The sequence below is a fragment of the Aphelocoma coerulescens genome, chromosome 4, assembly GCF_041296385.1.
Source record: "Aphelocoma coerulescens isolate FSJ_1873_10779 chromosome 4, UR_Acoe_1.0, whole genome shotgun sequence".
NCBI classification, from domain to species: Eukaryota; Metazoa; Chordata; class Aves; order Passeriformes; family Corvidae; genus Aphelocoma; species Aphelocoma coerulescens.
Window position 1 is genome coordinate 64,173,556 of NC_091017.1, and position 16,121 is coordinate 64,189,676.

The following is a 16,121-nucleotide window of genomic DNA, read 5'->3' on the forward strand; positions in this document are numbered from 1 at the left end:
TAGTTCAGCACTGGGTTGACACTGAATACTGAAAATATCTTAAGAAGGGCAGCGTTCCCTCGGGCTGTGTTGCCTCTAGTTTTCTACTTAAGAATGTGATAGAGAGGCTTCAAGTATGGAACCCATTTCAAATTAACAAGTAAAGAATTACTTCCAGACTTTGTCCTGAAGAACTCAACCAACTCTGCCCATGTTTTCAAATCACCCTTCCAGGCAGAGACACTTCACTGGTGAGACCTGTTCTCCCCTGCAATCAATATCAGCTTTTCCAAGGTCCAGAATTTTATTTCTAAAGCATTGCAATGGCTTCAGGACACCCTGAAATTTTAATTGTAGCTCTGTGGTGATGCTTTGAAGCCAGAGCTGGAAACAGTTCCCTGACCCCATGTACCTAACCTGTGCAGTGATCAAACCTCTGCAACTTGTGTAAGAAAGTCCTTTTCGTTTGCTACCACCTCAAGCCAAAACTGTGATGAACCTAAGCACTCAGAAATCTGACCCTTTAAAAAGTCAGCAAGATGTTTGTGGTTATAACATAGCTCCTCAAAGACATAAAGCCAGTTGTCACTCTTCTGGGGATCTACGGCATGGGCTTCACCTGTAAAAGCCCCGATATCTCAGAAGGAGAATGCACATCAAAGGAATGAAATGGCATAGCAACATTTCTGCATCTAACAGACCCGTCTTTGCCTGTGTCAATTTATCTGCTGCATTTTGGTAAGCTGTGATGGCTGTAGACAGCAGTGAAATCTGTACGTCCATATCCAATCTGTTTTTCATGCGAGCTTGTGTGTAGCTATGTCTTTATGTCAGAGATTATGCAAGGAACAGTAACATTTATGCCTGTGTTGAGAGGAAGCCCTCTGTAACTCAGAACCCTTTTGCTACCTTTTCTGCCCTGAACATTTCTGGGGTTTTATTTCTTCAGCTTTCCCGTCCCTACTTCCAGCCTTGCTGTGTCTCACTGCTGCTTTGGAGCAGATTGTTTGGAGCTGCTGCCAAGGACAGCCCAGGCAGCTGTGGTTGGCCGTCTCCGGAGTGAAGCTGAGCCGGAGTTGAAGCAAGGAGAACACTGCCATCAGGCGGGAGAAGGAGCTCCCCAGGAGCAGCAGCTGAGGTCAACCCCATAGGCGCGGGTTCTTCATGCCGGCTGACAGCGCGACACATCTCCAGGGCACGGAGTTAGAAAATGGGGCCGTGCCTACAAGGGATCGGCTTCCTTCTTATTGTAGCACCTAAACCCTCCCATCAGGTGTCTTTGTCCTAAAAATCGGACAGATGTGAATTAGGAGAGGTCAGTCAAAACACTGTCATTGCTGAGGATTTGAGGACACTACTGTCTGCTGGTTTTAGCGTTAGGATAATGGAAAGGGGGAAAATCAGCAAGGAAAAAGATGAAGGAAAAAATTAGGCCTGTCAATCTCAGTGTCTTCAATAAGCACAAGCCTCTCGTTCCCCATTTAGCTTAATTACTGCAAAGTGTCTGCCACCATAACGCTTAAGGTAACAGACTTTTGTCAACATGAAAATGACATGTTTGATTTTTTTGGCAGCTTGATTTGGTAAGTATTGCTTTCTGCTAATTAAATAGTTCAAAAATCAGTAAACAAAGCATTGGAGGAACTGACTGGGGATAGAGAGGGTGACCCAGAATCCTGCCTCAGAGAAAGGTGACTTCTGGAAAGGTTGCCTGTAGGCAGAGCAATGAAATTCTGCATGGCAAAGAAGGGGAGCCTGGAGGTCTGGAAAAAGTACTGAGTGAGATTGCTGCTGGGTGCACCTCAGGGCTTTGTATGATCCTGTACAGGGAATGACCTGGAGCAAGTAACAGCTCCTCATCACACCAGTCCTTCACCTTTGGCAGCAATAAGAAGATTTTAAGGGCAGGAGTATTTGTGGCTTTGGTTTATAGCTCCCAGAGTATTTTATGTGAGTCGGGAATTGGTGCTGCAGGACAACACTAAGCCTTATCACCCTTCCGGGAAGGGTCGAGCCAAGAGGTGGCAGCTGTAACCAGTGAAGAGTTCATCTACATAAGCAGATTGTTTCACTGCCTGGATTTCAGCCTCCCTGGGTGAAAAACAAGCTGCTAAAGCAGATGGTGTTTTCAGAGATGCTCTGTAAGTGGAACAGAACCTCCAGAAGGGCAGAAGTCTCACCTGGACTGCATTTTGATAGAGGGTCATAGTTGCTCTATAGTTTAAGTTTCCAAGTGAGGGCCATGTCATCAACAGATATAGAGGGCATAAATTTAAGCTGGCATCTCGCCCCTTGATCAGAAAGGGTATTTTTAGAAGAGTTTCAATGTTAATATTAAACTTGTAAAAACACTTCTATAACAGTGATCTAAATTAAAGTATGTTGATCTAAATTAAAGTATGTTGCAGCAGGGAAATATTCAATAGCTTAATGAAGCTTTTCTCCCCCCCCCCCCCCCAACGTGAATTTTCACTGTTTTGTTTTGTTTTGTTTTGTTTTGTTTTGTCTTGTTTTTTTGTTTTTAATAGAACTAAAGCTGCTGGGATGTGGCATAAATGCAGTAATTTGGGAGAAATCCCTTCTTTAAGGGTGGTCTGTGTGAGCAGGACACAGACAAGGGAACAAATCAGAGATTTAGTTCAAATGTGAATGAGCTCCTTGCTAATTCCTGGTTTTGTTGTCATTTCCTAGGATGACAGAATGCATCTTCTGTATATGTTTTCAATCCTTGGACACTTGAGACAGACTTTCATTTGACCCTAGAGGGAAAAAGGATCTATTCCTCCTATTCCTATGGATAAGCAGAGTTATATTTCCTCACGGTGCTCTGAGGTGTTAAATAGCTCTTGAGTTTTAGCCGTACCTTGGCAATGACAGCTGAATGATACCACCTCTGAGTATGGGGTTTTTTCACTGACATCTCTACAGATGTTACAGGAGAGCTGAAGCAGGGAATAGTGGGAGAGAACAGTATTCCCCTTTTCTGCAACAAGCTCATAAAAACATTTAATAATTTCAATCCTAGGGTGGTGCTATAATTTAGACAGCCACAAGACATTGCCCTGTACAGTCAATCCTATAAAATCAATAAACAAGAGAGAAGGCAAAGAACTGACTGAGCATGACTAAATAGCTGCAAAGAGTTACAGTGGAAAACTAAGTTGAAAAGTATTTCATCAGCAAATACTTCTGATTAACGTGTAGAAGGCCAGCACAGACAGAATAATATTCTCTCTAGTATCGGGAATGAAAACCAAAGGAGATTATGACTGCAAGTATATTTTAATATAGTGATGCAATATGGGTAGACTAACCCAAATGTGAAAAAATATTTGAAATTCTATGGAATCTTGCACCATTAAATACCTAAACACTGTACAATGAATGTAAAAAGTTTGAGTATATGAGAAATAGAGAGTAATTTAATGACAATTTTTATATTATAATAACTCAATATAGAAAACTGACAGGTGAGTTGACATATGACTGTCAAAGTGAGAGGTAAATTCAGATCTCAACAACATTTCTGTACCTTAGCAGTCCATTGATGTTGGCCATGGACAAAAGGCAATGTATCTTGTGACATCTCCCCCTTAAATCTGCTGGACTCTCAGACTTTGGTTTATCTGTGGAGTTACAGTATGGGAGGGTAGATTTTCCACACAGAACTGAGCCTGAGCTCTGCACATAACTGGATGGCTTTTCACAGCCTAGTAGTGGCATTTATACTCCAGAAGGGCAGAAATAAATATGCTTGTGATTAGTTATCTCAAGAACAAATACATGATAGCTACCCACTGCCCTATGAACTTATCTCTTGCTGAAAGAAAATTAATTCTTTCTAATGAACTTCCTTTAGAAAGAGATGACAATAAAACCCAAATAGACTTCCATCTTACAGCCCTGAGTATTTATGGAAATTAGCTTTAAACTAAATGAGGACTCTCTTGAAGGACAAACTCCTTCATGATAGCCAGTAGCCCTGCCTCTATATTCTCATGTACTAATCTCTGTCTATTTGTGCCTACTAAACATTATATTCCACTTCCCCATAAAAGCTCAGTACAGCATATTTCAAGAGAAGTGTACTTTTAAGTAAGACTCAAACAATTGTTAATATTAGTAATGATGTCTTTGCTACCAAGAAATTACAAGAACAGTTGAAGTCACTTGTGTACAATTTCAGGAAGAACAATGGTAGAAGAAAACCTTGCTATAAACATTGAAGGACAGAAGAAATGAAAAACAGAGCTATGCATGTTTCTTATAACAAAGGCTAACACAGAAAAGGTATTAAAGTCAGCACACAAGCACATGAAATAGGGAGGGGAACATTAACAGCATACACAAATGTTAGGATTTGGGTACTTTAATAAGCAGTGTGTTATTATGATGATACAGTGCCCATCTTAACGCTGAGAGACAAATCAGATGTAGGAACAAGATATCAACACCATTTCCATTAGAGATGAGCCAAAACATTTTTTCACTGCTGTTTGTCCTAGCTTCCCAGTGGACCTCTTACAAGTCTAAAAGCATTTCCTAAGAGATGAAAGATAAGGAAGGCACCTCTGGTGATCATCTAGTCCAGTCTCTGGCTCAGAGAAGGTTGCTCAGGACTAGGATCAGTCTGGTTTTGAATTTTCTCCAAGGATGGAGCCTCCAGAAAATCTCCAGTCAACATGTTCCATTCTGTGATCACCTTCATAGTAAAAAAACCCTGTTTTTCCCCCTATGTTTAAATAGAATTTTCTGTACTTTAGTTAGTGCCCATTGCCTCTTGTCCTGCAACTGAATACCGTTGAGGAAACCTTGACTCTCTCTTCTTTACTCCCCTCATCTGGTATTTATTACCTTGAGCCTTCCCTTCACGAGGCTGGACAGTCTCAGCTCTCTCAACCCCTCTCTGTATCTCAGACACTTCAATCATCCTCATGGTCCTTCACCAGATGTGTTCCAGGTATGTCCCTGACTCCCTTGTAGTGACAAGACCAGAACTGGACCCAGCACTCCAGACACATCTCACTAGGGCTGAGCAGAGGAGAAAGATCCCCTCTGTCCCCCTACTGCCAAGGCTCCTTCTCATGCAGCCCAAGGCACCACTGGCTTTTGCCACAGGGCACACTGAATGGGTCATGTTCAGCTTGTCACCAGGCCCCCGTGTCCTTTCCACAGACAGGGCATATAAAGCCTTTTCTTTGCTCTGGGACCAAAAAAGATGGCACAGCAATGGTAACAGATTTTTTTAGAAAGTGTATTCTTAAAAACAAAGAAACACTAAATCCTTTGCAGTTTGATGGATATCAAATTAGGAAGCTTTAGAAATCTGCAGAGCACTCTGAGAGGGTCTAATGCCTTACAGTTGGGTAGTAATTTTTACTCTTCAGAAGACTGGTTCAGTAATGGTTTCTCTTATGTAAGGCATATTTTCTTAATGAAAAAACAAATCTCAGGTAAGTTTCAATATAATATCATGTCTACAAAAAATAAAGCTAGGATTTTTGTGACAATGAATCATCTCATGGGTATTTAGTACCATGCTTGATAGGAAAATATTAATAATCAGTGAACAAACACAAGAAAACTAGATTAAAAATGCCTAGTAAAGCATAAAGGCAAAATGCAAAAGTAAGCATACAACAAACCCCAGATTTCTTTTGGGAAGAAATTATGCTGTGAATGCAATACTATCTCACACAAAATCATGGTCCATATGTTCTTTTTGACAAAATGTATCTCCATCTCTACAGGCTGCAAAGGAATAGAAAGCCAAAATGCGTTCATGATTGTGCAGTCAGAAGACAGCTCTCCTGGACATGCACCAACTCTTACTAAATTTAATGGAATTATAGGCTGTTAAAATTTGTTGTAACAGAATTTGCTGTTAACGATAAAAACAACATTGGTTGATCTAATTATATTTAAGGGGAAAATATATTCTGTGTCCACACAAGATTGCATTAAAACTGTATTGAAATTTTACCCTTTCAGCTTCATCATCAGGTTTTTGCACTGCTTATTCAGGCACAGTAGCATTGTTGGGCCTGGTAGTTACATGTGTTATTGAAACTGCTCCCTGTCTGTGTCCTTGGTACTCTCTTCCTGTCAGAAGTTAAGACAAAAATTAAGCTGGTTTGACTTCAAACAATGTTTAAATAGTATGCCCTTGCAAGGTTCTCTGGATGCAACCCTGTGAAATGTGGTCTAGGATGATCCTGCTTGAGCATGGAGGCTGGACCAGCTGACCCTCTGTGGTCCCTTCCAATCTGACCCATTCTGTGATTCTGTGTTTCTGTGAATTTACAACTGAGAAGTAACAGCAGATATGAGGGGGGAAGCAGTCATTAGCTGGGAATGAAAATTCTCTCGAGCTGCAAATGTAAAATCAGTTATTTCTAGATCCAAAAAACCTATCATTTATACTTTGGGCATTAGTGACTATGACCTTTTAGATAATGTGTCTTCTCCACTCCTTCCCCAGGTCACAAAGTGCTGATGGTTCCTGATCTCAGCCTGCCATTTCAAACGTGGTGAAGAGGAAACCTAAACCAGTTAACTTAGGCTACAGGTGCTGCCACTTTTCCTCCCCCAACAGGCACCGAGGTGCCAAACCATCATAAGCAGCATCCTCCGAGTGATGGGCGAGTTATTGTCTCACCACAACTGGTCTCTGTCAGCACGGATCTGCCGAGTGCCCTGACCTGTGCAGGTGAGCCTGCAGCGCTGAGCGCTCGCTGTGCTCCCCACTCTGCGCCAGGGATAAATTCTTGGAAACTTCGCGTTGCATGAGACTGGAGGTGAGATTTGCAAGCGGCTTGTTAGCCACAAGAGGGAGTCCGTATTACTGGGAAGGAGAGGACGAAGTAATTTGAGATCAAATTGTTTCTTCAGATCAAACTGCCTTTGGCTTTATTCAGCCAAAACTACCGCACATACTGATGGCCGCGAGGGATTTTTACAAGACCAGTGAAATCAGAACTTCTAGCTTCGGTTAATGTTGAAAAAGAGGTAAGACTACCAAGCTGTGACAAACTATTGCTTTGGAGCCAGTATTTTCCAGGGAATTCAAAAGAGAAATGTTGTTCTTTACTGTCAGTGTGTAGGTGTGTGACCCTGTGTGCAGGGAACAAACCCTCTAAAGCCTGCTGCTATACCATCCACATTTTTGTCCTTAAAAATAGAGCTAATATTGAAAATGCTTTATTGAAGTGTTTGGTATTCCCTTCCTCTTTCTCATGAACTTTGTCATGACAACGGTTCTATGCAGGAAGACTGAGGAAATTGAATGTGTACAAATGATAACAGCCAGCAGCAGAAATAAACCTGAGGATTGTATTGCACACAGGCAGTTGAATAAATTTTTTACCAGGAGATGCTGTAATACAGTACCAAAGAAATGTCCTTTGGTGAGCAAGTTCAATGCAGAGTTTTGATGAATTTGACGAATAAGCAAATCAACAAAAAATCAGATTGTATGAGGTGTTTACAAAACTCTACTGCAGACAGCAGCAGCCCTTCAGTGGCCTCACTGGGCTGGGGTTCAGCCCAAAGATTGTACTGGAAAAGAGAAGAGCATGACCAGAGCGAGCTGGTTGGGCATGGTGTAAGGGCTCCAGTAAGCTGAGGGAGAGTGCAAGGAGGTATCCTCAAGGATTGAAGAGCTGTGATAATGAAGGTGTACACCAGCCTGTCAGAGGCCTTCTCACGTGATTTACAGCACGCAGTTGCAACAGCAGAGCTGAATGGGGGCTGTAGACTTGTGAACTCTGATAAATCCATCTGTGATAGCTAGAAACAGTATAAAATCCATAGTCATATGTCAACAATCCCCCTATTTTTCAAAACCTGCCAGCTATTCCAGTTTGAAATACGGCACTCCAAAATGTTGTAAATGTCACGCTCACTAACTACCACAGTGAATAGATTTTATGTTCAGAAAATATCATCAAAGGTGGAACTTACTGACTCTGATATAAAAAAAAAAGGTAAAGATAAAAGGAAATGCCCATTAGTTTCCTAAAAGCAGATCTTTTTAAACAAATGTGTGTATCAGTGCAAGATTAAAAGGGCAAGAACAGAGTATGGACAAATTTATGAGAAAATGAAAAGATTTCTAACCAAGATAGCGAGGTTCCCATGGTGGGAAGTAGTGGCAGCAACAGTTCTGGGAGAGTATAGGGCACAGCTTGCTCAGCTCCTAAGACTGCCCGTATTTCTGCAGTTCCCTGCAGAAGTTCCCTGTTCCTATTCTTCTCTTTGATTAATTGCACCACAGATCCCACACAACAGAGGATCCAAGGCCTACATTAATGATGAAAGAGAGATGGATGAAAGATCCCACTCTTTGATGTGTCCTAAAGGCACCCATGTCATTATCAGAAAGTGCCAGTGACAGAAGTGGTTGGTTACATCACAAACTGCACAGAGCTCAGCGCAGTCAGAAATGAGCAATCTTAGGTTTGATTCCCAGAAAAGCACCTAGATTTAATTCTCCATTCATGAAACCTCTGAACATTTCAGATGTACAAAATAAGCATATTTTTATTCTTCTGTGCTCTATGCCTTGGAAACAATTGTCTCTTAAATAAAATAAAACAAAAAAGGGTCCTACTAATACAGAAGTCATTGAAGAAAGAAAGTGAGCTCACAGCCACAAAGCTAATTAAATACTGTTGGATTAGGAATAGCACAAAATATTACCTCTTGTAATAACAAACTTCTTAGAACACTTGTGAGCACAGATTTGTGATACTTTTAAAGTTCTCCTTGAATTAATTGCCTAAACAAATCATCCCTAGTGATATTCTTAGTCCAGATTCAGACTGTGTTGCCAGTGAAAACATATGTGGCAGTGGCTGAAAGCATATTCACACAAAAGTGGCTTTCACATCTTCAGCACCCCAATTTGAATGAAATGTGCCCATGTAATGAAGGCTATTAGGCTTGAAAACAATATCAGATTTAAATATTGAGTGTATACTTCTTTAATAAATAAATGTATCCTATTAGAAGCATGCATATGATTTTGCAAGTTTCAGGAGCATTTTAATTTTATTTGTAAAAGAATCTTTCTTCCCCTCACTAAAGCCACTCAAATATTTAATATAAAGCGTGAATAAGTCTCTGTGCACTCAGGCCATGATTTTCCATGTGACCCTTCAAATACTGCAAATCAGCTTTTTCATACAGCACAGGATATCCAAAGCCAAAAGAAACCCAAATGCAAGCAAACTATATACAGCTTTGTTCTCATCAGCTCAATGTCATGAAAACAAGTGGTGGCAATTGCCTTTTTTACGACAAAGAGCAGGATGGTTCTGTCACCTGGCCAAGGTGTGGGGCAGCCTCACAGCACCCAGCCCAGGGCGCTGGAAAAGTCTGCCAGAGGCTCACTGCAGACACAAAGCAGCACGGCTGGTGCCTCAGAAAGGATGGATGGTTCCCTGCTGAGAGACCCTGGCTGCTCTGGCTCCTGTCCTGAGGGTCTGGGTGTCCCTGTGTCCCCTTATTTCATATTTTCCCTTTCTCTGCAAAGAAAGGGATCAGAAAATCAGTTCTCAGCTCTAATACACTATTGCAGACCTGGGCCCATGGAATCTCCTCTGCAGGAGAGGAGGGATGGGCTGCCTGGGGTGTTGCACTACCCACTGTGATGTGCTGAGCAAGGACCACCTCCAGGGTAAAGTGTTGCCTGGGACTGCTGAGCTGGTATTGTGATCGACCTCTATTTCTCCATGCAAGCTGTCTGTGCTCATCGGAAAGTCTTACCCACATGCTAAAAACATCAGTTTTGAATAACCCCAAGGTACTTCTCAATGTTTTTCTAACATTTTTGTCTGTCCTATAAATCTGTGTTGAACCTTCTCCTTTCCCTCCCTCCTGTGTAGTTTTGGTTACAGGACTGCAGTGTCACATTACACGATTTTGGCAGATCAGCTGTACAGCAAATTGCTTCACCTCCATGTACTCAAACCTGTTAGAATTCAAGCTTTTATTTCAGCAGGCATTAGGGAAGTTGCAAAAACCATTTATGATTACGTTTTGACATAGGATTACTGTTAGTTTTATTGCCTCTCTAGGTAGTTTCCTTAAAAAGCCACCGCTGGGGCACCGAGTTTCTGCCTGTACATTTTTCTACAAAGCAGGAGTCTTAAGCCCCTGATTTCTCCCTGCCACTGCAAACCCAGTGGTCACGGCCAGGTGGAGGCGAGAGACAGTTCTGTTCACCTCACACCTGAGGCGTGACCCAGACCTCTACTCACCCCAGCTCTGGGTACTGCGCCCTGATGTAGTTGTAGCATCTTCCCAGGATGACTTCTTGCAAGTTCTTGGTGGTCCCCCTGTCCTTCCACTTCAGCATTTTGACCTCGTGCCTTCCGTGGGTCAGGAGAGAGGCCAGCACCACGGCGAGGACGAGCGCGGCCAGCAGGACCGCGATCCCCACCAGGAGGACGGTGCGCTGCCGCGTCCGGGCCGAGCCCTGCTGCAAGGGCATCGCGCTGAGGGGCGGCGGCAGCTGCTCGGCCGCCGAGGGACAGCGGCTTCTGTCACCCCGCGCCGCCCCCGCCCCGGCGGATGCCCGGGAGGCCGGGCTGACCCCCGCCCGCCCCGGGTCACCGGCCGCCCGCGGAGCGCGGGGCTGTCCGGGGATCGCTGGGCTCTCCGGGGGTCCCTGGGCTCTCCGGGGGTCCCTGAGCTCTCCGGGGATCCCTGGGCTCTCCGGGGATCGCTGGGCTGTCCGGGGGTCCCTGGGCTCTCCGGGGATCGCTGGGCTGTCCGGGGATCCCTGGGCTCTCCGGGGATCGCTGGGCTCTCCGGGGATCCCTGGGCTCTCCGGGGATCGCTGGGCTGTCCGGGGGTCCCTGGGCTCTCCGGGGATCTCTGGGCTCTCCGGGGATCCCTGGGCTCTCCGGGGATCCCTGGGCTCTCCGGGGATCGCTGGGCTGTCCGGGGGTCCCTGGGCTGTCCGGGGATCCCTGGGCTGTCCGGGGGTCCCTGGGCTCTCCGGGGATCCCTGGGCTCTCCGGGGGTCCCTGGGCTCTCCGGGGATCCCTGGGCCGTCCGGGGATCGCTGGGCTGACCGCGGCCGCCGGGGATCCGGCGGGGCAGGGTCCGGACCGCGGGGCCGCTCCCCACCGCCCCCGCCCCGCCGGCTCCGTCCGTTCCGCCGGGTCTAGAGCCAGACGGGGGCTTTTCGGGGCTCGGGGCGGGAAGGTGAGAGCCTGGATGCTGTTTGCCCTCTGTGCCTTACTTTGCCATGACCTCCCCGAGTTAAGCTTCGGGAGGTTACCGGCGGTAATGCACACAAGTGACCCCAAGAAATAACTCGTAGATTTCCCGGAGTTCTTGTTCAAATAATTGCAGCGACAAATAAATGCTCTGTCTAACGTGTGAGTAAAAGATTAATTCAAACCACCCCAGTCTGTTTGCTCGAAATTAATTTGTTTGTAAAAGACAGGTGATGACTCTGACTGCACCTAAGGCAGAATCAACTTTGCAGTACTTATAAAAGCATAGTTTATCAACACACAGTGGGTTATTTTACTTATCTCCCTTGCCCATAGGCTTGGATTAGTTGTCACATGAATTTCTAAGACAAGTATGTAAATTATGGGTGTTTGAGGCTGTGGGAAATCATCTAAGGAAGCGTTAAGTGTTCACTGCAAGAGGGAAGTTAGTTCCTTACTGTACTTTCCCAAGAGGGCAATTCTACTTCCTTAGTCAAAAAGTCAACACCAAATAAGGCTCAAATCGCAAAATCTTAACAAAAGAAGCTATGCAATGCCAGAATGTTAGCTAAAAATTATTCATAGGTTTTTAATAATTGCTTACCAAACACCTGTCTTTAACAGATTGACTGTGAGAAAGGACATTTGAGACACATCTCAGCCAGGCCAAAGTGGTTCTGAAAGACCTGAGAAATGCTGTGCTGTGACCAAAGCCTGTACTGGCAGGTGGTGTGCTAAGCATTTTCCCAGAAATCATGTGAACTTCACAGAACTGAAACCTCAGTCTTAAAGGGACACATCAGGCTGCCAGACCCGAAGTGGTCAGGAAGTTCTAATAGTATTATCTCTTCGTAAGAGAGACAAAAGTGTTCTCTCTATGACACTGGTTGTGGCTCCTGTGGTCCCCATTGCTGGTAGTGCACAAAGTGCAGGAAGATCTGTAGGAGGTAGTTCTGTAAGAATTAGCTCAAAAAGGAAGTTCTTCCCCGTATTCCCTTCACTAAGCACATGGGTTTTGCCTTGACAGGCTCTGATGATTGTTCTTTATTTTCACCATCCTGTAAGTGTGAATGTAAGGTATTGACAGCTGAACTATGTGATATTTTATTATGTACAAGTACAAGAGGAGTTCTTGAATTTAATGTTTTTGGTTTGGTTCTTTTTGGTTTTTTTTTTCTGCATGCATTTTCTACTTGTGATTTTAGCTTCATTAACTAAGAAAATACCATGTTGGGAAAACCAGATAGTTATCCTAAGCAGTTTATGCAGTTACACTGCAATCTCTGCTTGCTCTGGATATTGAAGAAACATAGCTTCAGTACATCTGAGTCACTTTTAGAGTGGAACAATGGAATAGTTAATTTAAAGGTTTAAAACTTAAAAATTGCTATTTTTCAGTAGCCTGATTTGTGTAAACTTTTTCTTCTCTTCAGATATGACATTGATTCACCGAGAATGAATAAGCAAATAAGGTGAGTGCAGACTCAAGGCTCTAGAAGGTGTCCTTGCTGCTGATTTTGTAACACCTCGAACTACATAAGGAGTGTCAAAGACGAGTAAATGTCAAGCTTCCTTTCAGCAAGCCTTGGCAGCCTAATCAGGGTGAATAAATAGGACAAGCAGAGTTGAGCAGGCAGCACTAGAAAACAGTAAAAGCTCGTACTCCCAGTGTTTCAGAAGGTGGTAGATTCTTTCCCACCATGAATGTGAGCATGAAATCACTCCTTGCAAACTTTCTGGCCCTCGAGTATTTCCACAAGAGGCACGATTAATATAATAACAGTGCCTCAGCAAAGAAGAGATGAGACATTATTCCCTCAATGGGATGGTAGGGAAGAACAGAAGATAGAGCAAAATGAGGAAGGCTGAAGGGAGGTGAAAAGCAGTGCAAGGGCCTTGCATTCTCTTACGTTTGTGGAGTGAGCTGGATTTAACTTTTTTCCTAAGCAGTTTTCCTAGTGCCAATGACCTTAAGCTAAATGACTTTATTCCAAAGGAATTCAGTACTGTAAACAGGACCCTGCTGAAATCCAAACTTAGGATTTCCCCCATGATTGCAGTTAAGGGCTCATGGATCTCTATGCCTCTTGAACTGTTTTACTGGGGCTTATTTTTGCATTCTATAAGGAAAATCACAGTTTTTGAAAGCACTGTACCTCATAAACAGATAGCCAACTTCTGGAGTCCTTTGAGCTGTGTGAATTTCCAAGATACCAAATCTAAACAAATCTTTTCAAGGTGTGTGTATTACTTTTTGAAAGCCTTTACACTAAACCTTCAGGTGGGGTGATTAGAAAGTGGGTGTAAAAGATCAGAAGCCAGAAATACTTCAGGAACCTAATTCCAGCCTCTGCCTTGACATCATGTCTTGCAGCAGGGAACTTGATAAAAATGGTCCTGTATTCAGTACAATTTATCCAACAGCATAGGAGTGTTGTATGGGAAAAGCAGCAAGCTCCCACTTCTATCTGTAAGTTCTGTGGATGATATTTTTGAGGCAACTAGGGATAAAAGACCATCCTCCAGCTATTCCCAAGGCCTGGTCACTCAAAATTTTGATTATCCTTTTCTTTTTTTACTGTCAAATGTAGATAGTTCTGGCACCCAAAGCATGGCTGAGGAGAGAAAGAATCCTTCATGGTAGAAATTGCTGATAAAAGGTGCTGTGCAGCAGGTGTGACTGAATCTTTCCAAAACAACCACAATATTCACAGTGCCACTAAACACTCCCACTACTGTGGACACCTGTAACTTCTGGATGTCACTTCTCAGCAGAGCTTACAAATGAGAGAACTTGATCTGAAAAGTGTAAAAGCTGCTATAATAATTAAGGAACATAGATATTTCCCGGATTTTGTTGGAATAGCAGTGACTGTAATGTTCTCACTGCTTCCCAAATTCAGAGGGCAAATGCTGTCATAACATTTAGAGAAGGTTTGAGATGAACACTGAAAACAAAGTGATAAATGGGCTGGGACAAGGAAACCAGCTAGCACAAAGTGACAGCTGTGAAGAAATATGTGCCATCTAATCACACACACCAACTCCTGCAAAAAAAAGCTGTTGTAACTCGGTGTCTGGGCATCCAGTTCAGCTCTTCTTTCTTTCACCTCCTCTGCAGGCACTGCAAAAACGTAAATTTTCCTGGTGAGCTGTCCTCTGGGCCCAGTGCATGACCTGCAGCATACAGGAGTTATTTAACCTGTAAGTTGCTCTCTATTTTCCTGGTGGCAGCCCCCACTGCACCTAATCTAGAGCTATAGGCAGACAAAGAGACTGGCAGACAATGGTGCCTTAACTCTGAACCTCAACTGGTGGCCATCTAAAGCACATGAAAAATACCCCATTTGTGTTGTCTTCAAAGCCATATCTGCTGCTGGGAACATGGGACATGTTACACTCCTGCTTACCAGATGAGCTACCTGAAGATGGACTGAGCATCAGTCTTCCCAAACCAAAATCTTTTTTGCTCACTTGGTTGATGTCACCCAGTTTTCTTCTTCAGCATTGTTGTATTGTCTTGATCACTTTATGTTACTTCACACAGATTTCTACTCTAATTACACTTGCTTGTCCTGTAAATTCTTAGATTACTTCTGATGACAAAATGCTTTATTATATGTTCAGGTCTAAGTATCAGTTGTCAGGAAGGGTTAATCTCTTCAGAACAGGATAGTGTGGCTTCCATTCACAGAAATAACAATAAAAAAAAGGAGACTTCTGCAGCCCAGTCTGTAAGATTATGATTGAAATTGGCTAATTAGTTCACAAGAGTTGGGGAGGAAAAAGGCTGACAGAGGAGCAGACAAGCAAACCAAGTGATTGCACAGGCCTCCTTTCTTTTGCAAACAAGGCTCAGGGGAAATTATCTTCCCACTTGCAAGGCTGCAAACAGCAGTAACCCTGTGCTGTGCTGTGCTGTGCTGTGCTGTGCTGTGCTGTGCGAAATAACTGACACCACTTGGTGCAGATGCATCATAAAATCTATCTGATGGATGAGGTAATTGGCTGTCAGACCTTTGCTAGATAATCTGATACTACAATGTTCCATAATGTTTTATAATCCTTTTTTAGTCTCTTCAGCATTTTCTCAATTCTTTGAAAGGATATTGCCTCCTTTTCTCTCTGTGCCTTGCTGCATAAAGAAGCTGTTTGAAAGTTCATAGCCTTTCTGTGTTTCCTGCGTGGTTTGTATACAAAGTTCAGGGCTCTGCTAGCACACAACTGCCCTGCATTAAATTGTGTAGCAAGTAGAGATAGACTTTGCTTCCTCCAAGCAACTAAAGCTGAGGGTTTGCTGCATTTATCTTATAACTTTGGACTACTACATTGAATTCCTGTCTCCTTCAAAAGGTGATTTAATTTGTACTGGACCTATGTCTAAGTAGTTCACTGAAGCAATCAGTAATGTAGATGTAAAATTTACCATTGAGTTTAAAGACACATAGCTGTATTTTCACTGTTTTATTTTAGACACTTGCAGCTTTTCAAAGATTTCAGTCCAGAATGCTTCTTCTGAGTATCCTGAAAAACTGGAGAGAAATTAGTTGTGCACCAGTCCTCAAAACTAGAAATGCTCTGTGTGTGCGGGCATGCACATTGTCTCACTGCTACTGAATTTTTGTGAGGGGGTGCTCCTGAACTACTTTGTTGGGAAAATTGGTAATTTCTGAATTGCTATCTGCCTCTGAGTGGACACTTCTGGACTTGCTAATGCACGTGTGTTTAAGCACCCAGGACTTTTCAGTATAAACAGAAACGCTATTAGACCTTAGGCATCCTTATATTTAAGAATTGCTGGATAGAAAGTGGTGTGAAACTACTTTCCCAAGTCCAGATACCTATATTACTCACAAATGTGACTCCGAGTGTTCTCAATATGGCCACTTTATTCTTATTTTTACTGCAAGTAAG

The 16,121-nt window shown here is 43.3% G+C and overlaps 1 protein-coding gene and 1 long non-coding RNA gene across 3 annotated transcripts in view; one reads left to right on the forward strand and one right to left on the reverse strand.

Moving 5' to 3' along the window:
• LOC138109953 (ADP-ribosyl cyclase/cyclic ADP-ribose hydrolase 1-like) overlaps window positions 1-10,640 on the reverse strand; it is a 25,539-nt gene extending 14,899 nt beyond the window's left edge. The window contains exon 1 of the mRNA XM_069014410.1: window positions 10,242-10,640. Within this exon, the coding sequence (XP_068870511.1) occupies window positions 10,242-10,474 (233 nt within the window). The 5' untranslated portion in view covers window positions 10,475-10,640. The remainder of the gene's footprint in view (window positions 1-10,241) is intronic.
• LOC138109955 (uncharacterized) lies at window positions 6,469-15,405 on the forward strand. Of its 2 annotated transcripts, XR_011150751.1 has the most exons (4): window positions 6,469-6,776; window positions 6,897-6,987; window positions 12,641-12,679; window positions 14,329-15,405. It is a non-coding gene; the product is annotated as an uncharacterized lncRNA (long non-coding RNA). The 2 variants fall into 2 exon arrangements; XR_011150750.1 differs by lacking the exon at window positions 6,469-6,776 and having other exon boundaries at window positions 6,783-6,987.
• Window positions 15,406-16,121: the final 716 nt, after the last annotated feature.